Source organism: Capra hircus, chromosome 10, assembly GCF_001704415.2.
Source record: "Capra hircus breed San Clemente chromosome 10, ASM170441v1, whole genome shotgun sequence".
NCBI classification, from domain to species: Eukaryota; Metazoa; Chordata; class Mammalia; order Artiodactyla; family Bovidae; genus Capra; species Capra hircus.
Genome location: NC_030817.1, coordinates 91,683,836 through 91,708,851, shown reverse-complemented (window position 1 = coordinate 91,708,851; position 25,016 = coordinate 91,683,836). Strand labels below are relative to the sequence as shown.

Below are 25,016 nucleotides of genomic sequence, written 5' to 3'. Positions count from 1 at the left end.
AAAACTATCGTTGATTATCCAGAATGTGTATCACCGCCTCCCCCACCTCTACTCTTCTCAGTCCCCCAAACTCTTGCCAGATGGAATTAGAAATGAAAACATGGAAACCGAAAATGAAAAGGAAGGAAATGGGGAAGATTAGGGAATTTGGAGAAAAGAGTGTTGTGCAACAGAAAACTAAATTGGTTAGAAATGGAATGAAGGGAAAAAAATATATGGGCAGAAGGAAGGAATCTTTGGATCTAATGGAAAATGACAGATTGGTTGTCAAAAACTACCTCAGTTTTTTAGCATACAGGTCTTTAATAAATTTTAGGCTTTTGGCAGGGAATTGCAACTGGTATTGTAAAATTGTTTTCACGGGGAAGTCCGAATCACTTTTCTATATTGTTTTGAAGTGAGGAAGTATATTTTAAGTAACTCTTTGTATAGTTAAAAACAGAACAACTGTTTGAAAATTAGAATTAGACTGATTTTACCTTTGTAAGAATTTGGATAGATTACATAGAGGAAGATTTGTGCGCTCTTGGAAGTTAAAGTCCAGATAGTTCAGTAAGTGCTGGCATGTGGAATTTATAGCTCTCTAAGTGCTATAAATTGAAGTGATTTAAAAATAATCATTTATATTAGTGTAGTAAGTGTATATGAGATTAATTTTACTGTCTTGTTGTCCAGAAACAGAAAGATGGGTCGATCAAATGAAAGAAACAAAGTCTATTAAAAAATATGTTTAGCTTCCTTAAATAGTAAAAGTAGAAAAAACGACAGACTCTGAGGTTTCTGTTTCATCAATTTAGTATACTAGCTGTGCATCTTTCTACTTTTACTATTTAAGGAGGCTAAACATATTTCACTATAGAATTTGTCTGCCTCATTTGATCAACCAACTTTTTTCTTTCTGGACAAGAAGATAGTAAAACTCATTTCATAGCTGTGCTTTTATATGAACTAACTATACATATATTTAAAATCCTGAAAGATGATGCTGTGAAAGTGCTGCACTCAATATGCCAGCAAATTTGGAAAACTCAGGAGTGGCCACAGGACTGGAAAAGGTCAGTTTTCATTTCAATCCCAAAGAAAGGCAATGCCAAAGAATGCTCAAACTACCGCACAATTGCACTCATCTCACATGCTAGTAAAGTAACGCTCAAAATTCTCCAAGCCAGGCTTCAGCAATACGTGAACCGTGAACTTCCTGATGTTCAAGCTGGTTTTAGAAAAGGCAGAGGAACCAGAGATCAAATTGCCAACATTCGCTGGATCAACAAAAAAGCAAGAGAGTTCTAGAAAAACATTTATTTCTGCTTTATTGACTATGCCAAAGCCTTTGTGTGGATCACAATAAACTGTGGAAAATTCTGAAAGAGATGGGAATACCAGACCACCTGACCTGCCTCTGGAGAAACCTGTATGCAGGTCAGGAAGCAACAGTTAGAACTGGACATGGAACAATAGACTGGTTCCAAATAGGAAAAGGAGTACATCAAGGTTGTATATTGTCACCCTGCTTATTTAACTTCTATGTAGAAAGAGAGAGAGAAACACTGGACTGAAAGAAGCACAAGCTGGAATCAAGATTGCTGGGAGAAATATCAATAACCTCAGATATGCAGATGACACCACCCTTATGGCAGAAAGTAAAGAGGAACTAAAAAGCCTCTTGATGAAAGTGAAAGAGGAGAGTGAAAAAGTTGACTTAAAGCTCAACATTCAGAAAATGAAGATCATGGCATCCGGTCCCATCACTTCATGGGAAATAGATGGGGAAACAGTGGAAACAGTGTCAGACTTTATTTTTTTGGGCTCCCAAATCACTGCAGATGGTGACTGCAGCCATGAAATTAAAAGACACTTATTCCTTGGAAGAAAGTTATGACCATCCTAGATAGCATATTCAAAAGCAGAGACATTACTTTGCCAACTAAGGTCCATCTAGTCAAGGCTATGGTTTTTCCTGTGGTCATGTATGGATGTGAGAGTTGGACTGTGAAGAAGGCTGAGCGCCAAAGAATTGATGCTTTTGAATTGTGGTGTTGGAGAAGACTCTTGAGAGTCCCTTGGACTGCAAGGAGATCCAACCAGTCTATTCTGAAGGAGATCAGCCCTGGGATTTCTTTGGAAGGAATGATGCTAAAGCTGAAACTCCAGTACTTTGGCCACCTCATGTGAAGAGTTGACTCATTGGGAAACACTCTGATGCTGGGAGGGATTGGGGGCAGGAGGAGAAGGGGACGACCGAGGCTGAGATGGCTGGATGGCATCACGGTCTCGATGGACATGAATCTGAGTGAACTCCGGAAGTTGGTGATGGACAGGGAGGCCTGGCGTGCTGCAATTCATGGGGTCGCAGAGAGTTGAACACAACTGAGCGACTGAACTGAACTGAGCTATACATCTGGGAGCTCCCTTGGTAGCTCAGCGGCGAAGAATCGGCCTGCCAGTGCAGGAGACGCAGGTTCAGTCCCTTGGTTGCAGTGTCCCCTGGAGGAGGAAATGCAACCGACCCCACTATTCTTGCTGGGGAAATCCCATGAACAGAGAAGCCTGGCGGGCTACGGTTCATGGGGTCGCAAAGAGAGTTGGACAGGACTTAGTGACTCAACAGCAACAGCAGCAGCTTACACATAAAGAAGGAAGGCGAACCAGTCTTTACATTCCTTCATGACTATTTGAGAGCAATATTTTAGAAATACTTTCCTTTTATTAGGACAGCTTAATGTTTATATTTTTTAAATTTATTTTTAATCGAAGGATAATTGCTCTACAGTATTGTATTGGTTTCTGCCATGCATCAACATGAATCAGCCACAGGTATACATATGTCCCCTCCCTCTTGAACCTCCTTCCCTCCTCCCACCCCCCCAACTCCTGCAAGTTGTCACAGAGTACCAGGTTTGAGCTCCTGCGTCATGATAGCAAATTCTCACTGGCTATCTATTTTGTGTATGGTAGTGCATATGTTTCTATGTTACTCTCTCCATTTGCCCCACCCTCTCCTTCCCCCTCCCGTGTCCGCAAGTCTTTTCTCTATGTCTGTGTCTCATTGCTGCCCTGCAAATAGGCTCATCAATGCCGTCTTTCTGGATTATGCATTAAAATATGATACTTGTTTTTCTGACTTGACTCTGTATGATAGGCACCAGGTTCATCCACCTCATTAGAACTGACTCAAATGCATTCCTTTTATGGCTGAGTAATATTCCATTGTATAAATATACCACGGCTTCTTTATCCATTCATTCGTCAGTGGACATCAGGTTGCTTCTGTGTCTTTGCTGTTGTAAATAGTGCTGCATTTTACATTGGGATACATATGTCTTTTTCAGTTAATGGTTTCCTCAGGGTATATGCCCTGTAGTAGGATTGTTGCGTCATATGGTAGTTTTATTCCTGTTTTTCAAAGAAATCTCCATACTGTCTTCCATAGTGGCTGTATTGATTTACATTCCCACCAGTGGTGCAAGTGGGTTCCCTTTTCTCCACACCCTCTCCAGCATTTATTGTTTGTAGATTTTTTGATGATGGCCATTCTGACTGGTGTGAGGTGATTCTTCAGTGTAGTTTTGATTTGCATTTCTCTAACACTGGACGATGTTGAACATCTTTTGTATGCTTATTAGCCATCTGTATGTCTTCTTTGGAGAAATGTTTGTTTAGGTCTTCTGCCCATTCTTTGATTGGGCTCTTTGTTTTCCTGATGTGATCTGTATGAGCTGCTTATATATTCTGGAGATTAATCCTTTGTTGGTTGTTTTGTTTGCTATTATTTTCTTCTACTCTGAGGGTTGTCTTTTAATCTTATTTATAGTTTGCTTTGCTGTGAAACTTTTAAGCTTAAGTCCCATTTGTTTATTTTTATTTCAAAGAGGATCTTATGATGCATGTTGAAGAGTGTACTTCCTTTATTTTCCTCTAAGAGAGCTTTATAGTTTCTGCCTTACATTTAAGTCTTTAATCCATTTTGAGTTTATTTTTGTTTATGATGTTAGGAAGTGCTCTCTTTTCATTCTTTCACTTGTAGCTTTTTCAGTTTTCCCAGCACCACCTATTGAAGAGGCTTACTTTTTAAAACATATTCTGTACCTTGTAAAAAATTTCTTAGAGGTTTTGTTAGGTAGATTCAGCTTCTAGAATTTATCTGTGAGTTTGGAACTAACTAGAAAGATCCCTGTTAGGTAACTGAAATAGCTGTTGTGATGCCTTTAGACATTATTCTATTTATGAAACTCTCTTCAGAGTATATGTTACATATATCATTTTAACCAGTCTGATACTCTGGTTTCTTGGTACACAGGTAACAAAGCAAAAACATTAATAAGAAAAAAGAACTTATATATGTATGAGCCATGCTCATATTATTATAAATAAATGATTGTTAAATAAATGAAGCAGAAGGGACAAATCTTCCCTAATGAAGACTTCCAAAAATGTGTTTTGGGGTTGGAATAGTCACTGGGATGAGCAGAAATGGAGTAAACTTTGGACAGTTGAAAATCTTGCCAAAGAATCAACTTCTGTATTTAAAGATGTTGTGTATGTTTAAAGATATTGTGTTGCGATCAAGTGAGTAGCTAATTCTAGGAATTCAAGATCGGTTTAAGATTAGAAAATTAGGTATCGTAATTCACCATATGATCATCTTAATTGATGCAAAAGAAACATTTGACAAAATCCAAAAAGCTTCACTTTCATGATAAAAACACTCAACGTCAGAATAAAAGGTAACTGTCTCAACTTGATAAAGGGCATCTATGAAAAACTAACATTTAACATCATACTTAATGGTGAAGGACTAAAAGCTTTCTGTTTAAGATCAAGAACAAGATAAAGATGTTTATTCTCACCACTTACTTTAAACTTTGTAGTAGAGGTTCTCACCAGTATAAACAGGTCAGAAAACCAAGTAAGAAGCCTCACAGTAGAAAGGAAGGAGTAAACTGACTTTATTCACAGATGATGTAATCATCTATGTAGAAAATGTAAATGAGAGATACACCTTGTTAATGGATTGGAAGACTCAGCATTATTATATGATGTGAATTCTCTCCAAATGGATCTATAGACTCAGTGCAGTCCCTATAAAAATCCCGTTAGGTTGTTTTATAGAAATGAACCAGGTGATTCTAAAAGATATATAGAAACGTAATAGCCTAGCATAGCCAAAACAACTTCGAAAAAAGACTTTGAAAAGCAAAGCTGGAGGATTAACATACCTAATTTGAAGACATTCTAGAAAACTTAAGCAATCATGATGGTGTGATACTGACATAAAGGTTGACAAATAGAAGAATGAGACAGTGTCCAGAAATGAACTCACCCATATATAGATGAGTGATTTTTTTAAAGAAAGGTACAAAGGTAATGTAGTGCAGAAAGAACAGTCTTTTTAAGAAATGATGCTGAAATAATTGCATTTATATGTGTAATAAAAGAACTTTAATCCATCTCTCATACTGTATCTTAAAACTTAACTCAAAAAGGGGACATAAATGTTAAACCAACAAATATAAAACTTCTTGAGAAAACAAGAAAAAAATCTTTGTATCTTTGGCACAGATTTCTTAGATAAAACAATAAAATCAAGGTTCATAAAAGGGCAAATTGATAAATTTGAGTCCATAAAAAGATAAAACTTTGTTCTTTAAAAGGCATCCTTAAGAGAATAAAAAGCCACAATCTGGGAGAAAATTCTGCAAAGCATTTATCTGATAAAAAGACCTGTATATTCAAACTCACAAAACTCAACAGTAAGGGGAAAAAGGAAATTAAAACCTTGTAAAAATATTTTGATAGTTCGCCACAGGAGATGTATGATGACGAAAATGTGGATGAAAATGTGCTCAACATTAGTTATTAGGGAAATGCAAATTTAAATTGAGTTACCGCTGTATAACTCTTAGAATGGCTAAAATTTAAGGAATTGATTGTGTGAAGTCTTAATGTGGAGGTACTGGAATTCTCATATACTCCCATTGAGAATATGAAGTAGAACAACAACTTTGGAAAACAATTTTACAGTTTCTTAAAAAGTTAAACTGATCTCTAACGTGGGTTCTAGCCATTCCACTTCTAGGTAATTATTTACCAGGAAAAAAAATAAGTGTTCATATGTGGACATATACATGAATGTCCATGGCAGCTTCATTTGTAGAAGGAGAAACCATGAACACTCTAACTGTCCACCAGCAGATGAATGAATAGGTTAACTAGCATACTGTGCAGTGGAATACTACTCAGCAGTGAAGAGGAACGGACTTTCGTTACATGGCAACAGCATGAGTGAATTGGAAAATAACTGTGCTGAATGAAAGCAGGCAGACAAGGAAAAAATATATACTATATGATCCCATTTAAATGGAACTCTTAAAATATGTAACTGTTGTGACAGAAAGCAGTGGGTGGGGAGGGAGGAATTAACCAGGTACACAAAACTTTGGACTATGTTCACTATTTTGATTAGAAAATGTTCATGGTTATATACTTAAGTCAAACCTTTCAGAAGTGTATATTTTAAACACTTGCAGTTTATTATATGTTAATTATAATTCAGTGAAGCTATTTAATAAAAAATGAAAACAAAATAATTTTTCTTTTGCCAAGATATTTTGTGGTGCAGTTGGAAATTGGTGAGAATAATAACATTGTCTAGCATTTGGGTAGACAGTTCAGGTAGTTGCCACTGATACTTTTTAAAATGTTTTTTTAATTTTTTATGTCAGTCTACATGTGAATGTAAAAATATTGAGAAAAATGATGACATTTTCCCTTTCTTTTTCTCCCTACTCCCCTTCTTTCCCCCTTTGTTTTTAAAAACAGGAGTGACAGTTCATTCAGATTCTTTGTATTCTTTTTCGTCTATATTTGTCAGTTTGCTGTACATGTACTCCAGGCTGCAGGATTTCATAATTGGGGTAACTGGTAAGTCATTTACTTTAATTACTCTAGTTATAATCTCATCTTCTAATATCTTCATATAATTTTTGAATTCCTAAAAAATATTTGACATAGAAAAACCAGATTAGCTAAAGTAAATAAATATTTAAAAAGGCAATTAAAAAATTTCCTAAGGACTAACCTTTGAAGGAATTTAAGAAAAGAGTACTTGTTATGTGTAAAGTGCTATTTTAGGTATGTAAACGTGCATTTTCCTAGACACATAACTGCAAACACACACGCACATGTCTGAAAAGTAGAGTCACTGCATGCTTGCTTAGGATCTATCTTTAAACAATAGGATCATTCTTAGTATGGCGAAATGCTCGCTCAGTGGGGGACCCTCAGGAACTGAGACTGTTTAGACCCCAGTTAGAAGGTAATCAATTTTATGTCTCTCTTCAGATACTCTGGAGCCAACGTTCTTTGGGTGAAATGGTACATAGAAGAATACATATTTATAAAATCATCCCTCTCTTTCTCATTACTGTTGCATACAGTTGAATTTTTGTAAGCTAAAAGCATATACAAAGCAACTTTGCTACAAACTGATCATGTAACTAGAGTGTATTTGAAGACTTGAATGTAGTATGTGACTACTGAATTAGAGTAGACACTGAAGGTCAGACAGCTGTCGATAGCTTTGCAGATCTAACGAGCACATATACATGCATATAATTTATTAGGGTATTTTAAGTCAGAAAAAGTAGTGTTCATTATCATTTAAAAATTTTTAGTCTTTAGCATTTGACGGAAAGGAGATGTTTTAAATGTTTAATTAAAAAACACACTGTTTATGTTAACAGTGCTTTTTTATTTATAATGAAGCCAAAATAATTTCTTTTGCTTTTTAGTACAGACTTAGGAAGAAGTGTTAAAACTGAGCATAGAGGCATGTGAGGTGACCAAATAGCGCACAGGAATCTGCTACTGAGGTTGCACACAAGGTGACCTGTTATAAGATAGATCTCGTGTAATTCAGCAGACGTTAAAAAATTAAGCTGTTTATTCTGAGATAATTGTTGAGTCACAGACTCTGTAAGAAATAATGAGAGATCCCCAAGTATCCTTTATTCAGTTTTCCCCAGTGGTAACATAATTGTAAAGCTATGGTATAGTATCAAAATCAAGATCTTGACATTGATACAGTAAAGACAGAGGATATTTTCATCACCAAAAGATCCTTTATTCTGCTGTTTATTGCCACACTCACTTCCCTCCTTAACACTAGCAGTCACTGATCTGCTTGACCCCTCAAGTATGTTATATGAATGGATGCATACAGTATGTAGCCTTTAGTTTTTTTCACTAAGCATAATACTCTGGAGATTCATCCAGGTTGTTGTGTCTATGAGTATTAATCCCTTTTCATTGCTGAAGAGCATATGGTATGGATAGACCACAGTTTGTTTAACCATTCTCCAGTTGAAGGACCTTGGATTGTTCCTAGTTTTGGGCTATTCTGCTATAAACATTCATGAACAAGCTTTTGTGTGAACATAAATTTTCATTTCTCTGTGATAAGTACCCAAGAAGAAGAGTGAAATTGCTGGTTCATATAGAAGTTGCATGTTTTTTATTTGTATTTATTTATTTGAAAATGATTTTTACCCCCCTGGGGCTGTTCCCTAACAAGGGATTAAACCAGTGAGAGTGCAGAGTCCTAACCACTGCACTGCCAGGGAGTTCCGTGTTTAGTGTTTTTAAAAAACTATTTTCCAGACAGTGTTCACCAGAATAGCTGCACCATTTTACAGTTCCAGCAACAACATATGAGTGCTTCAGCGCCACATCTTCACCAGACTCTGGTGTTGTCACTCATTTTTTTTTTCCAAGCCATTCTGATAGCTGTGTAGTGATGTCACACTGCGGTTTTAATATTTATTTCTCTAATGTCTTATGTTTTATCTTTTTTGTGCTTGTTTGCCATCTTTATATCCTCTTGGTGAACTGTCTCTTCTACTTTCTAATTGAAATTTTTTTAATTTTAAAGATTTACTTTTAAGGTTGAGATTTGAAGGTTCTTGAAGATCCCCTGGAGAAGGGAATGGCAATCCACTCCGGTATTCTTGCCTGGAAAATCCCATGGATGGAGGAGCTTGGTGGGCTACAGCCCATGTGGTCGCAAAGAGTCAGACACAACTTTACTTTATATATTTTGAATACTAGCTCTTTGTTGAATATGTGGTTCTCAAATATTTTCTTACATAATTAAACAGAATTTAAAATAAACTTAAAAAAGTTATAATGAACTCAGTTTTAAAAAATGTAAAATCTTGTGTTCATATTTAAGGCTCTGGATTTTGGTGCTTAGGTTTGAATTCAGACTGTGCTGTTTTTATTAGCTGTGTGGCCTTGGGCAAGTCACTGGATAATCTTGGTGACTCAGTTTCTCATCTGTGAAATAGGGATTAAATATAACATATATCATAAGGGGTTGTGAGAATTAAATGAGTTAATGCATACCGAGAACTAAAATGTTGCCTGGCTCATAAGTGCTGAATATGTGTTAGTTGTTATGTGATTGTTTTTAAAATTGTGTGTTAACTTATTTGCCTAATTGTACTTTTTAAAAATTTTATAGTGGTTGGATTTCATCCCTTACTGGTCTCAACAAAAGTATTCCTGTTGGAATCATGATGATAATTATAGCAGCACTTTTCACAGCATCAGCAGTCATCTCATTAGTTATGTTTAAAAAGGTAAGTGAAGTTTCATTATGTCTGTAGATTTTTCAGTGAACCTGATATTCAGTTCTCATTTTCCCATCTTGTTAATTTAGTGTGACCTCAAGTCATTTTATTGTTGTTCTTATGCAAGTTTGCTCTCTGAAGATTACTTTTCACAATTAAAAGTTATGTATAGAATGGGCGTCCCTGGTGGTCCAGTGGTTAAGACTGTGCTCCTAGCGCAGGGGGTGTGGGTTCAATCCCTGGTTGAGGAAGATCCTGTATGCTGAATGGTGAGGCCAAAAAAAAAAGGGTTATGCATAGATAAATTTTAGAAAATTGCATCACATTTTAAACTTCCTGTAAAAAAGGAGTATTTTAAAATTTTATTAACCGAAACCTTCTTGTATTGATTGAAGAATCAACCTCATTTTAAAAACTTGTTGTCTTTCTGTATATTCTGATTTCTTTTTTTGAACGTGGCATAGTAGCTCAGTTAATAAATAGAAGTAACCATTCTGTGTGTAGTGCATACGTTTTATTTGTATTTAAAATTTGAAAATGCTAAATTATTTTACCTAAGAGTATAAAGTGAGCTGGTAACAGATTCAGGCTGTAATACAGATTGAATTTTGGTTTTAGTAAAAATCCCAGTTAGCTATACAGTTGGCCCTCTATATCCTCAGGTTCCATATCCTCTAATTTGAGTAACTGTAAATTGAAAATATTAGAGGAAAAAATTCCAGGAAGTTCCAAAAAGCAAAACTTGAATTTGCTCCACATCGGCAACTATTTAGGTACTACCTAATTGGTTTAATAACTGTTTACATTGTATTAGAGTATATAAGTAATCTAGAGGTGATTTCAAGTATACATACAGGGAGGATGTACATAGGTTATATGCAAATACTGCCCCACTTCGTATAGGGGACTTGAGAACATCCTCAGATTTTTGGTACCCTTTTGTGTGAGGGTAACGGATATCATGGAACCAATACCCCACAAATACTGAAGGATGACTGTTTCCTCCTATAGAATTCCCATGGCTGTTTTTATTGCCTTAAAAAATGATTACATAGGGTAGGGGAAAAAAATAAATGTTTTTATTTTATATGAAGTTTTACTGTGTTTTAGATATGTAATTCAGTTCAGTTCAGTTGCTTAGTAGTGTCTGACTCTTTTTGACCCCATGGACTGCAGCTCGCCAGGCTTCCCTGTCCATCAGCAACTCCTGGAGCTTACTCAAACTCACGTCCATCAAGTTGGTGATGCCATCCAACCATCTCATCCTCTGTCATCCCCTTCTCCTCCTGCCTTCAATCTTTCCCAGCATCAGGGTCTTTACCAATGAGTCAGTTCTTTGCATCAGGTGGCCAGAGTATTAGAGTTTCAGCTTTAGCATCAGTCCTTCCAAAGAATATTCAGGACTGATTTCCCTTAGGATGGACTGGTTGGATCTCCTTGCTATATTGTTGTATCATCTAATACATTAGATATACATTAACATATATTCTTACTTTATGGGTCTATAATTGCTCTACAGTGTCGTGTTAGTTTCTGGTGTACAGGGCAGTGAATCAGCTCTGTGTGCACATGTGTCCCCTCGCTCTTGGCCCTTCCTCCCGTCATCGCAGCACCAAGCTGAGCTCCCTGTGCTGTACAGCAGCTTCCCACTAGCTGTGTGTTTTACACGTGGTAGTGTATATATGTCAGTCCCAGTTTCCCAGTTTGTCACACCCTCCCCTTCCCCCACTGTGTCCACACACCCCTTCTGTCTGTCTGCATCTCTAGTCCCACCCTGGAAATTGGTTCATCTGTACCATTTTCCTAGATTCCACATGTTCCAACATGGTATAGAAACCTTGTGAATAACACCTCTGTTTTAAAATGATACTTTTTGATGTGTCTCACATTAAAATAACATTTTTTCCCTTTAATTTACTCTCTAGGAACTTAGAATATATACAAGGATTGCATAGAAATAACTGTACCTTTTATTTAGGAAAACTGCATTCTTGAAATATTTGGCTTGTATGTTTGCCTTTAATCCTTCTCAAAACTGTGAAACTTAGGCTATATTCTTCCTGTCCATATTTTCCTACATTTAAGCTTTTACTCCCTTTTAGACATACATACGCGTAACTATTGAAACTCTGCTTTCTGAAGTTACTGATTCCGTTTTCCTCCTCCTTGGACTAGGAAGCCTTCTGTGTGGCAGGTGGCCCCTCTTCCTCAGCCATCTTAATTATGTCCTGATTCTCCTGCCTCTGAGACTAGTCTTCCGCCTCCATTTCTTCGTTCCGCTCATAAGTAAAAGTCGTCTTCAGGGCAGTCAGTTCTCTGCGCTCTGTGCTTTTGCTGTGCAGGCTCTTTTCCCTTGGGGATTTCAGCCTTCTGCGTTGTTTCAGTCTCTTCCCCACCTGCATGGCCTAGGGTCTTGGAGTTGAAAGGTACCCAGCCGTTTAGTGGCACCTTCAGGTGACTGTTGCCTGCTCTGGTTGATTGGTGTCATTGTCTCACAGTAATGCACCATAAACTCATCCTCTTTTCAGAACTAGCAGAACTTCCAGAAATTCCAGTTCATATTCAAAGAAACATTTGTTAGTGCCACATATTGCATGGTTCCATTTACGTGAAATGTCTCGGGCTGGGCTGGAGGGTGACTGCAAACAGGTATTGCTCAGTCGCCAAGTTGTGTCTGGCTCCTCGCGACCCCACGGACTGCAGCACACCAGGCTTCCCTGACCCTCAGACGGTTATAGAATTTCCTTTTTGGAGGTGATGAAAATGTTCTAAAATAGATTGTATGTATACACACATATATTCACAACACTGAATATATACTGAATATACTAAAAACCATTGAATGGTATACTTTACAAGGCTGAATTGTATCGTATGCAGAATTTATCTCAAGCAGTGTTTTAAAAAGAAAATTTATTGAGTGCCAGTTGTGAATGGGAGATTCTGAGTACTTTCTCATGTGATTGTGTTTAACACTTACGGCAGTGCTTGTCAGTGCTTCCATGACCTTTTTAGTCAGTCTTAGACACTGTCTTGGTGTCTGCTCCATCATTCTCTCTTCTTTTCCATTTCAAACCTCAGCTAACCCAGAAATGGTTTTTACAAATAACTCATACCCCACTTCCTTCAGTCCACTTTTGTATAGTTACTATATTAATCTATAAAACAAAAATAATCCCAAACAAACCCAGCACTCTGAAGCTTTTAAAAAGTGAACCTCATGCTGGGAAATGAGGTGGTGGTTGTGGTCGTGGGGCTGGGGTGGCCTTTCACAGCGCTGCTGGAGCTGGACTTTCTACTCCGCTTGCAGTGTGCTGCTCGGCTTCTTCAGCCCGTCCTGGACATTCCTTTGTCTCAGTTTTGTGATGGCATCCTTGACCTCTGGGCTGCTCTGTCAATCGAAGCCTTACAAGCGCTCTTGCAAGACCTGGTTCCAGTTTCGTATTCTTTGTAAAATAAGGAATTTAAATTGAGATGATTTTATGAAGTATAATAAATGGAGATAATTATAGTTTGGCCAGATTTCTTATTTGTAATGGCAAGAATTTCTCTTAATTTAATAGCAGCTGAGATCCAATGAAAGCACCTGATTTTTCTTTTTATTTTCTTTTCCATGCTTGCTCAAAACTTGCTGTTTTTTCCTTCCCTTTCAGTTTCATTGAGATATAAATGACATACAGCTTTATGTCAGTTTAAGGTGTGCAGCATAATGGTTTGTACACTTACATATACACATATATGCATGTATGTAAGCATGGTACAGCACACTCACATATATCATGAAGTGATTCAATAAGTATAGCAAACATCCATCATCTTATATAAGTACGAGATAAAAAGCTTTAAAGATTTTCCCTTGTGATGAGAGCTCTTAGGATTTACTCTTGACAGTTTTCATGTATAACATACAGTTTGGTTCAGTCGCTCAGTTGTGTCCGACTCTTTGCAACCCCATGAACCGCATGCAGCACGCCAGGCCTCCCTGTCTATCATCAACTCCCGGAATTTACCCAAACTCATGTCCATCGAGTTGGTGATGCCATCCAACCATCTCATCCTCTGTCATCCCCTTCTCCTCTTGTCCTCAATCTTTCCCAGCATCAGGGAGTTTTCAAATGTGTCAGCTCTTCGCATTAGGTGGCCAAAGGATTGGAGTTTCAGCTTCAACATCAGTCCTTCCAGTGAACAGCAAGGACTGATCTCCTTTAGAATGGACTGGTTGGATCTCCTTGCAGTCCAAGGGACCCTCAAGAGTCTTCTCCAACACCACAGTTCAAAAGCATCAATTCTTTGGTGCTCAGCTTTCTTTATTGTCCCACTCTGGCATCTATACATGATTACTGGAAAAACCATTGATGGACTTTTGTTGACAAAGTAGTGTCTCTGCTTTTTAATAAGCTGTCTAGGTTGGTCATAACTTTCCTTCGAAGGAGTAAGCATCTTTAAATTTCATGGCTGCAATCACCATCTGCAGTGATTTTGGAGTCCCCCCAAAACAAAGTCAGCCACTGTTTCCACCGTTTCCCCATCTATTTGCCAAGAAGTAATGGAAGTGGATGCCATGATCTTCGTTTTCTGAATGTTGAGCTTTAAGTCAACTTTTTCACTCTCCTCTTTCACTTTCTGCCATAAGGGTCGTGCCGTCTGTTTATCTGAGGTTATTGATGTTTCTCCCAGCAATCTTGATTCCAGCTTGTGTGTCTTCCAGCCCAGCGTTTTTCATGATGTGCTCTGCATATAAGTTGAATAAGCAGGGTGACAATATGCAGCCTTGACGTTGTATTTTCCATGTTGTACATTGCATCTCTAGTCCTTACGTATGTTATAACTTGAAATTGGTACCTTTTGAAGGGCAGATTGAATCATCCAGCCCCCCCACCCCAACCCTGCCCATATAACCTCAAATTTGACATCTTTTTCTAGGAGTGAGTTTGTTTTGAAGTATAATTGACCTGTAGCACTGTGTGTGTTTCTGGTGTACAACATGGTGATCCGTTATTTCTGTATGTGTCGAAATGATCATCGTAAGAAGTCTAACTGCCGTCTCTCACGATACAAAGACAGTTTATTATTGACTGCATTCCCCACATTGTATCTTTTTTTACTGCTTTATTTTTTATTATTATTTTTTAAAATTTTACTTTATTTTACTTTACAATACTGTATTGGTTTTGCCATACATCAACATGAATCTGCCACGGGTGTACATGAGTTCCCAATCCTGAACCCCGCTCCGTTCTTCCCCACACCATCTCTCTGGGTCATCCCAGTGCACCAGCCCCAAGCATGCTGTATCCTGCATTGAACCTGGACTGGCGATTCATTTCTTACATGATAGTATACATGTTTCAATGCCATTCTCCCAAACCATCCCACCCTCTCCCTCTCCCACAGAGTCCAAAAGACTGTTCCATACATCTGTGTCTCTTTGGCTGTCTCGCATACAGGGTTATTGTTACCATCTTTCTAAATTCCATATATATGTGTTAGTATACTGTATTGGTGTTTTTCTTTCTGGCTTACTTTACTCTGTATAATAGGCTCGTTTCATCCACCTCATTAGAACTGATTCAAATGTATTCTTTTTAATGGCTGAGTGATACTCCACTGTGTATATGTACCACAGTTTTCTTATCCATTCGTCTGCTGATGGACATCTAGGTTGCTTCCGTGTCTTGGCTATTATAAACAGTGCTGCGATGAACATTAGGGTGCATGTGTCTCTTTCAATTCTGGTTTCCTCAGTGTGTATGCCCAGCAGTGGGATTGCTGGGTCATATGGCAGATCTGTTTTCAGTTTTTTTAAGGAATCTCCACACTGTTCTCCATAATGGCTGTACTAGACACTGTATCTTTTAAAAAAAAAAAAAAAAGTCCTTTGAGGGGGTATGTGGCCATAGTTTATCACCACTAGGGGTCAGGCTTTTCATAAGCAGTTAATGCCCTCTAAAAGTTATCTATGCACAGTTTTGGCTCTACTAGAGTTAGTTTCTTTTTATTAGGCTATTCTGTGTCTCCAGCACCAGGTGAACCGTGATCTGTGATATATTTTCATTTCATTGACAATGAATACAATTTTTATAACTTTTGTTGGCACTCTGAAATCTCACGTTATTTGGAGTTAGCTATAATCACTGGTGTCTAAAGTGCCAAGCATGAGCACTATGGGATCTTTGTTTTCCCTGTAGTGTCATCTTTTAATCTAAATATAAAATAATTGAAATGCAAGAATATCTTCTCTTGTACCTCTTTATAGATAAAGGAGCAGTTTCTTTTAGGTTATTCCCAAGCAGTATTTTTTTATAGGCTCATGTTTTTAGAGTAGACTATTTAAAGAATTAAATACTAGTTATGGGTCAAATAACAAATGGATGAGTCATAGGAGATTGTATATTAAGGGAATACAAAATTTCCCCTTTCCTTTAATTGATATAAAAGCTAGAATAATTTAGTGTGGAAGAGATAAATACATAAAACATAACTTGTATTTCCTTTGGGCCCTAGTTTTGAATGGTTATTTCTTCAATTGTTAATGTACCTCATCCATATTAATAAAATGATTAATAGTGACTTGTTATACTTCAGAAGAATTTTAGAAAAGGTTATTTCATTTCTTTGAAAAATAAGTTTTAAAGCATTTAATTTTTTTCTATACAAAAATGTCTGTTTTGCAAGTACTCTTTTATTTTCTGTTGTTTGTTGTTGTTCAGTTACTAAGTTGTGTCCAACTCTTTGCGACCCCATTGACTGCAGCCCACCAGGCTCCTCTATCCTCCACTATCTCCAAGAGTATGTGCAAATTCATGTCCATTGAGTCAGTGGTGCTATTAACCATCTTATCCTCTGCCACCCCCTTTTCCTTCTGCCTTCAGTTTTTCCCAGCATCAGGGTCTTTTCCAGTGAGTCAGCTCTGCATCAGGTGGCCGAAGTATTAGCGCTTTAGCTTTAGCATCCATCGTTCCAGTGAATATTCAGGGTTGATTTCCTTTAGGGTTGACTGGTTTGATCTCCTTGCAGTCCAAGGGACTCTCAAGAGCCTTCTCCAGCAACACAGTTTGAAAGCATCAATTCTGTGGTGCCCAGCCTTCTTTATGGTCCAACTCACATCTGTACCTGACTGCTGGAAAAACCATAGCTTTGACTGTAGGGACTTTTGTCAGCAAAGAGATGTCTCAGCTTTCTAATAAGCTGTCTCGGTTTGCCATAGCAGTCACCATCTGCAGTGATTTTGGAGTCCAAGAAAATAAAATCTGTCACTGCTTCCACTTTTTCCCCCATCTGTTTGCCACAAAGTGATGGTTCTGGATGCCATGATCTTAGTTTTTTGAATGTTAAGTTTCAAGCCAGGTTTTTCACTCTCCTCTTTTCACTTTCATCAAGAGGCTCTTTTGTTCCTCTTCACTTTCTGCCATTAGAGTGGTATTATCTGTATATCTGAGGTTGTTGATATTTCTTCTGGCAGTCTTGATTTTATCTTGTGAATCATCTAGCCTTGCATTTTGCATGATGTACTCTGCATGTATGAGCACTGAAAAATTGATACTTTTGAACTGTGGTGTTGGGGAAGGCTCTTGAAAGTCCCTTGGACTGCAGGGAGATCCAACCAGTCCATCCTAAAGGAAATCAGTCCTGAGTATTCATTGGAAGGACTGATGCTGAAGCTGAAGCTCCAATACTTTGGTCACCTGATGTGAAGAACTAACTCACTGGAAAAGAGCCTGATGCTAGGAAGGATTGAAGGCAGGAGGAGAAGGGGATGACAAAGGATGAGTTGGTTGGATGGCATCACTGACTCAGTGGACATGAGTTTGAGCAAGCACTGGGAGTTGGTGATGGACAGGGACGCCATGGGGTCTCGAAGAGTCAGACATAACTGAGTGACTGAACTGAACTCTGCATATACGATAAACAAACAGGATGAAATACATATCTTTGTGATACTCCTTTCCCAGTTTGGAACCATGTCCTGTTCTAACTGTTGCTTCTTGACCCACTTACAGGTGTCTCAGTAAGGTGGTCTGGTATTCCCATTTCTTAAAGAATTTTCCAGCGTTTATTGTGATCCACATACTCAAAAGCTTTAGCATAGTGTGTAATGCAGAAGTGGGTGTTTTTCTGGAATTCTCTTGCTTTTTCTATGATCCAGCGAATGTTGGCGATTTGATCTCTGGGTTCTCTGCCTTTTCTAAATCCAGCTTGAACAGCTGGAAGTTCTCAGTTCACATTCTGCTGAAGCCTAGCTTGAAGGATTTTGAGCATTACCTTGCTACCATGTGAAATGAGAGCAACTGTATGGTAGTTTATACATTCTCTGGCATTGCCCTTCTTTGGGATTCAAATGAAAACTGACCTTTTCCAGTCAGGTGGCCACTGCTGAGTTTTCCAAATTTGCTAGCATATTGAGTGCAATACTCTCACAACATCATCTTTCAGGATTTGAAATAGCTCAGCTGGAATTCCATCACCCCCACTAGCTTTGTTCGTAGTAAACCTTCCTAAGGCCCACTTGACTTCGTATTCCAGGATGTCTGGCTCTAGGTGAGTGACCACACCACTGTGGTTATCTGGTCAATAAGACCTTTTTCTGTACAGTTCTTTTGCGTTCTTGCCACCTCTTCTTCTTCTCTTCTGCTTCTATTAGGTCCTTACTCTTTCTGCCCTGTATTGTGCCATCCTTGCATGAAATATTCCCTTGATATCGCCAGTTTTCTGTATAAGACTTTTATCACTATAAATTCCACTGTTCAAAACTTCTTTTGCTGCTTTCTATAAATTTTGAATCATAGTGGTTTCCTATTTCTTCAGCTGTATTGTAATTTCCTCTTTGATTTCTTCAGTGGCCCATTGCTTGTTTAGTAGCATGTTGTTTAGTCTCCATGTGTTTGTCTTCTTTTGCATTTTATCCTTGTAGCTGATGTCTAGTCTTACAGCATTGTGGTCAGAAAAGATGTTTGCTATGATTCCAGCTTTCTTAAGTTTACTGTGACTTGCTTTATAGCCTAACATGTGAACTATCCTGGAGAAATGTTCCTAGTGCATTTGAAAAGACTGTGATTCTGCTACTTTGGATAGAATACTTTCCATATATTTATTAACTTCATTTGGTCTATTGTGTTAAGGCCAGTGTTACCTTATTGATTTTCTGTCCATTGATGTAAGTAGGGTGGTAAAGTTTGCTCCTAATATTGGGTTGATGTCAAATTTCTCTTTATGTGTGTTAGTGCTGTATGTGAAAGTGAAAGTGAAGTCGCTCAGTCGTGCCCGACTCTTTGCGACCCCATGGATAGTAGCCTGCACCAAGCTCCTCTATCCATGGGATTTTCAAGGCAAGAGCACTGGAGTGGATTGCCATTTCCTTCTCCAGGGAATCTTCCCAACCCAGGGATCGAACCCAGGTCTCTCACGTTGTAATACTTTGCATATTTAGGCTCCTATGTTGGGTGCATATATATTTCCAACTGTTACATCTGTTTCCGGATTGAACTCTTGATCCTTATGTAATGTCCTTTTTTGTCTTTTGTTACTGTTTGTTTTAACATCTGTTCTGATACAAGTATTGCTCCTCCAGCTTTTCCACTTTTGTTTGCAAGGAATGCCTTTTTCCATCTCCTCACTTTTAGCCCATGTGTGTTGCTTAGGTCTAAAGTGAATCTCTTGTAGATGGAATATATATGAGTCTTATTTTTGTGTTCAGTCAGCTGCTCTGTCTTTCGATTGGACCATTTAGTCTGTTTATGTTTAAAATAATTACTGATAGGTATGTTCTTACTGGCATTGTGTTAATTGTTTTTCTGAATAATTTTTGTAATTTCTTTCCTTTGCTCTCTTCCTTTGTGATTTAATGACTGTCTTATGTGTTATGTTTGAATTCCTTTCTCTCTTTCTTGGGTGTATCAATTACACACTTTTGGTTTGTTGTTACTAAGAGGTTTATATATAGCAATCTATATAAGTTTGAACACATTTTAACAACTCTGAAATTTTACTCTCCCAATCCATCACATTTACATCATATTTTACATCTTATTTCTCATATTCCTTAGCTAATGATTGTGGATATGGATAATTTTTCTGCTTTTGTCTTTTAAGCTTTACTGGCTGTATACGTGGTTAATTTACTACCTATATGCTTGTCTTTGCCAGTGAGATTTTTCCTTTTGTAATTTTCATATTTCTAGTAGTGGCCTTTTCTGCTTTGAGAAGTCTCTGACATTTCTTATAAATCTGGTTTTGTGGTGTTGAATTCTTTCAGCTTTTGCGTGTCTGTAAAATGTTTGGTCTCTTCTTCAAATGGGGAGGAAACCCTTGGTGAGCAGTCTTGGTTGCGTTTGTCCCACCACTTCCAATGTGTTGTGCTGTTCCCTCCACCCTGTAGAGTTTCTCTTAAAAAGGAAGCTGATAGCCTTATGGGCGTTTCCTTGTATGTAACTTGTTTCTTTTAATACTGTTTTATCTTGACTTTCGCTATTTTAATTACAGTGTGTCTTCCTAGTCCTCTTTAGGCCGATCTGGCTCTCTGTACTTTGACCCAGATGTCTGTTTCCTTTTCCAGAGAAGGGAAGTTTTCAGGTATTATGTCTTCAAATATGTTCTCTGCCCCCTTTTTTCTTTTTACCGTCTGTGAAAGGGACCTCTATGAAGTGAACGTTAGTGTGTTTGATGTTGATTTCAAGATCTTTTAACTGTCCTCATTTTTTAAAGTTCTTTTTTTTTTCTGTTCTGTATGAGGGATTCCACTGCTCTCTCTTCATGATCTCTGATTTGTCCCCTCATCATCTAACCCACTGCTCATTCCTTGTAGTGTAGCTTTAATTTCAGTTACTGTATCTCCAGCTCTGTTTGATTACTCCTTGTACTTTCTCTTTGTTAATCTTATCACTGCCCTACATTCTTTATTATGATCATTACCTTAAGTTATTTTTTGTGGAGATTGCCTTTCTCCACTTTGTGTATTTCTTCCTTTGGGGTTTTATCATATTGTTGAAACATGTTCCTCCATTACCTCGCTTTGGCTAATGTACTGTCTTCCTTTCTCTATATTTGGTAGGTTTGTTACATTTCCTGATCTTAGAGAAGTGGTGTTGTGTAGGAAAGATCCTACCTGCCCTGGCAGGGCACTCCCCACTGATCACCAGAGCTGTATGATCTGGGGTTGCCCTCTATGTAGGTCGCACGGGCCCTTTCATTGTTGTATACTGACTACTGTGGGCAGTCTGGTAGACACAGCCAGCCCTCAGTCTGGTTGGTTGCTATGCCTTGCCTTGTGTCGAGGCTGTCAGCCACTGGTGGGCCAGGCTGTGTCACGCGGTGGCTGATTACAAAGCCCCGGGAGTCTCAGGGCTAGTGCTGGCCCTCTGTTGGGTAGAGGTGTGTGTCATGGTGGCTGGTTTGTATGCTGGGTGTCCGAGATCCCATGTTGGCCTTCTGGTGGATGGGGCCAGTTTCTGACATAGCTGTTTGCCAGGTGCATAGTGTTTGGAAGCTGGTGTTGGCCCTCTTTTGGGTGGGGTTGGAGCCCAAGAAGTCCCAGGTCTCGTGACTGCCCTTTGCTGCATGAGTCTGAGTCTTGGGGCTGGTGCTGGACCACTGGTGAATGTAGGTGGGTCCTAGGTCTTTGCAGAACAAGGGCATCCTAAACCTAGAGTCAGCCTGTTTGTGGATGGGGCCAGGATACAGGGGGTCCCAGGCTAGCGCTGTGTCAGTGGAGGATGGACTTAAGCTCTGGTGTCTTTGACTGCATGGTTGTGGAGATCCGGGGGTTGATGTTGTCACGCGAGTGTATGTTCCTCGGTTCTTTGTCTCGTCACAACAAAGATTTGGAGTGACGGACATTAAAGCCCTCGGCGCGTCACAGCTCTCGGGTCTTGGACAAACCGTGTTATAGCTCTCAGACAAATCAGTGTTACAGCTCTATTTTATTTAGAAGATAGCAGGAGAATCCATCCTCGAAGTGTGAGGGCATGCCAACCCAAAGACTTGAAGAGAAGAGAGTGGAGGAGCACATGGGGGAGGTGGGGGGAGAAAGAGAGAGAGCACACGCACACGGGAGAGGGAGAGAGAGCGCGCTTTGGCTCCTCCTTTTTGCATCTTGGGCTTAGCCAGGAGTGCTGTTTGTTCCGCCTGAAGTCTTCACTCTGGTCCTCGGACCTTCTTTTGTTCTATTTTCACGGGCTTTTCCCTTCCTTGTCTTTTAGCCACTGCCATTTTGGACTCCTTTTCCCTATTCTACCTACCTAACAATGTCAATCAGTGGTTTGTGGGGCTGGGTCCTGAGTTACCTGGGGGCTCAGAGGAGTCTGTGGCTTCTGGCCTGGTGGTGCATTAGGCTGGGTCCACCTCTTAGAAGCTTGGCCTGAGGTGCCCTTGTTCTGGTGCTGACAGATTGGTGGGTGGGGTCAGGTCCCAGCCCTGATAAGCAAGAAGGAAGATTCCAAACTGGCATTTTCTATTACCAGTGTCCTCGTGGTGGCACAAGTTCCCCAAATTGGCTGCCACCAGTGTCTGTGTCCCCAGGGTGAGTTCCAGTTGCCTCCTGTGTCTCCAGGAGGCTCTCCAAGTGGGTCCCACGCAGGCTCTTTTCAGATTACTTCTTCTGCCCTGGATCTCAAACCAGGTGGCGTTTTGTGTGGGCTTTTTAAGAGTGAAGTCTCTTTGCTGGGAGAGCTATCAACAACCTCAGATATGCAGATGTTACTACTCTAAAGGCAGAAAGTGAAAGGGAACTAAAGAGCCTCTTAATGAGGATGAAAGAAGAGAGTGAAAAAGCTGGCTTAAAATTCAACATTCAGAAAACTAAGATCATGGCATCCAGTCCCATCACTTCATGGCAAATAGAAGGGGAAGAAGTGGAAGCTGTAAGAGATTTTCTTTTCTTGAACTCCAAAATCACTGCAGATGGTGACTTCAGCCATGAAATTCAGATGCTTGCTCCTTGGAAGAAAAGCTATGACCAACCTAGACAGCTTATTAAAAAGCAGAGACGTTACTTTGCTAACAAAGGTCTGTGTAGTCAAAGTTTTGGTTTTTTCAGTAGTCATGTATGGATGTGAGAGTTGGACCGTAAAGAAGGCTGAGCACCGAAGAATGGATGCTTTCAAATTGTGGTACTGGAGAAGACGTTTGAGAGTCCTTTGGACAGCAAGGAGATCAAACCAATCAATCCTAAAGGAAATCAACCCTGAATATTCATTGGAAGGACTGATCCTGAAGCTGAAGCTCCAGTACCTTGGACACCTGATGCAGAGAGCTGACTCATTGGAGAAGACCCTGATGCTTGGAAAGATGGAAGGCAAAAGAAGAAGGGAGAGGCAGAGGATGAGATGGTTAGATAACGTCAGTGATTCGGTGGACCTGAATTGGAACAAATTCCAGAAGATAGGATAGTGAAGGACAGGGAAGCATGGGGTCACAAAGAGTCGGACACGACTGAGCGACTGAACAACATCAGCAGCTCCGTTTCCTGCAGCCCTCTGGCTCCTCAGAAAGCAAGCCTTGCTGGCCTTCAAAGCCCAGAGTTCTGGGGGCTCACCTTCCCTGTTCAGGAACCCAGTGTGGGACTGGACCACCTCACTTCTCAGGGAGAATGTTTGTGATTCTAATTATCCTCCCGTTTACAGGTCACCCACCCAGGGTTTTAGGCCTTGACTGTAGTGCGTCTGTGCCTCTATTACCCGTCTTCATTTACCTCCTTCTTTATATCTTTAGTTTTGATAGATCTTTTCCGCTAGTCTTCAGGTATTTCTCATGAGTAGTTGGTCTGTAAGTAGCTCTAAGTTGGGTTCGCCTGTGGGAGAAGATGAGCTTGGCATTTTCCTTCTCTGCCACCCAAGAAGATAGTTTCTTGACATGGTGTTCCAGAAATAATACATGTGAATTGTTTTGTTTAAACAAAGTACCATGATTTTTAAAATTTCAACAGTATATAATACTTTGTGTGTCATTCAACCACATTGTACACTAAGATATTTTTGAAGATAAGTGAGGGATGCAGAATTCTTTCTGGAGTTATGTCTCATGTTGGACTTCTCAGGTGGCGCTGGTGGTAAAGAACCCACCTGCCAATGTAGGACACATAAGAGACACGAGTTTGATCCTTGGGTCGGGAAGGTTCCCTGGAGGAGGGCACGGCAACCCACTCCAGAGAATGCCGTGGACAGAGAGAGGCGCTTGGTAGGCTACAGTCCAAAAAGAGTCGGACACGACTGAAGCGACTTAGCATGAATGTGACACTTTGGCAGACATTTTAAAGTTTATTTTGAGTTTTACTCGTCTAGCATGTTCTCATTTGATCCTCAGGAAAACTCTGAGAGATAAGAAGTATTCTTTGTTGTATTGGAAGTAAACTTGAGGTTTTCAGTGGTGTCCAGCCCTGTAGAAAGTAGTGGAATCAGTAGATATAAAATCTAGTGTTTTTTCTGTGATACTCCTAGGACTAAATATGTAGGGTAGTGCAGTTCTCATAAGCAGAAGAAATAGCAAGTATTTCAGTTGTTCAGTTTTTGTTTTTAATTACATTGCTTTATCTTAAAGTTGTATTCCCGACTTCTTAAGGAGTATGTTATTAATAGGTTTCACTGAAACATAACAGGGAAACGGTGAGCTTTTTGAGATGTTGAACCTTATAAGTAGTCCATCATCTTGCTGGGACACTGAAATGAGGAATCACCCCTTCACATGGATATCGTGGATTTAATGCAGTATTTGAGCATTGTGCACGAAACGTAGGTACTGTTTTCCCTCTAGGTGGCTCCCTGGGTCTGTACAAATACAGATCATTGAGAAATGTGTTATTCCTACCTCTCTTTTCCCGCTCTGCTCTGTGGGGCTATGAGTTACATTTTAAGTAATTAAACCATAAAGTCCACTAGGATATAATATCAGCCACTCAATTTAATATAAATTTGAAAAAAGGAATAAGCAAGTTAGAACAAATGTTTGTTAATTACATGCCCATAAATTGAGGGCGGGGGGAGGGTAAAGGGGAAAGACAGATAAGTGAAAAAGGTTTATTAGATTTCTGGAATACATTTAATTTGTAGGATGTAATTATACGTACTCATTATGAGATAAATTTCTTGAACATAGGTGTAGTGATTTATCTGTACATTTATTTTTTTATAAAAAAACTTGGTTTGGAAAGGAATAAAAATAGTGCCATATTTATAACACTGCCTTGGTACTAAAAGAATTTTAAGATTCACCGTATAGGTATTTGTAAGTGCTCTTTTTCTCCCTGAGTCTTTAGTACTTTGATCCATAGTAATATGGCATTTGCTTCCGCTACTGTTTCAGAAGACCTGGGGGCTTTTACCCCTTTGTTCCCCTAACAGCTCTCCATTCCTTAACTGCGTTCTTCCCTTGGCGTCTGTGGAAAGATCCCTGGCTTTT

At 39.2% G+C, this 25,016-nt stretch overlaps 1 protein-coding gene across 4 annotated transcripts in view; it reads left to right on the top strand.

Moving 5' to 3' along the window:
- Positions 1–25,016, top strand: part of SCAMP1 (secretory carrier membrane protein 1) — a 154,591-nt gene that overhangs the window by 88,066 nt on the left and 41,509 nt on the right. For all 4 annotated transcript variants that reach the window (XM_018053678.1, XM_005685067.3, XM_013966720.2 and 1 more), the window contains 2 exons: positions 6,820–6,921; positions 9,521–9,638. In XM_018053678.1, coding sequence (XP_017909167.1) covers positions 6,820–6,921; positions 9,521–9,638 — 220 coding nt within the window. The remainder of the gene's footprint in view (positions 1–6,819; positions 6,922–9,520; positions 9,639–25,016) is intronic.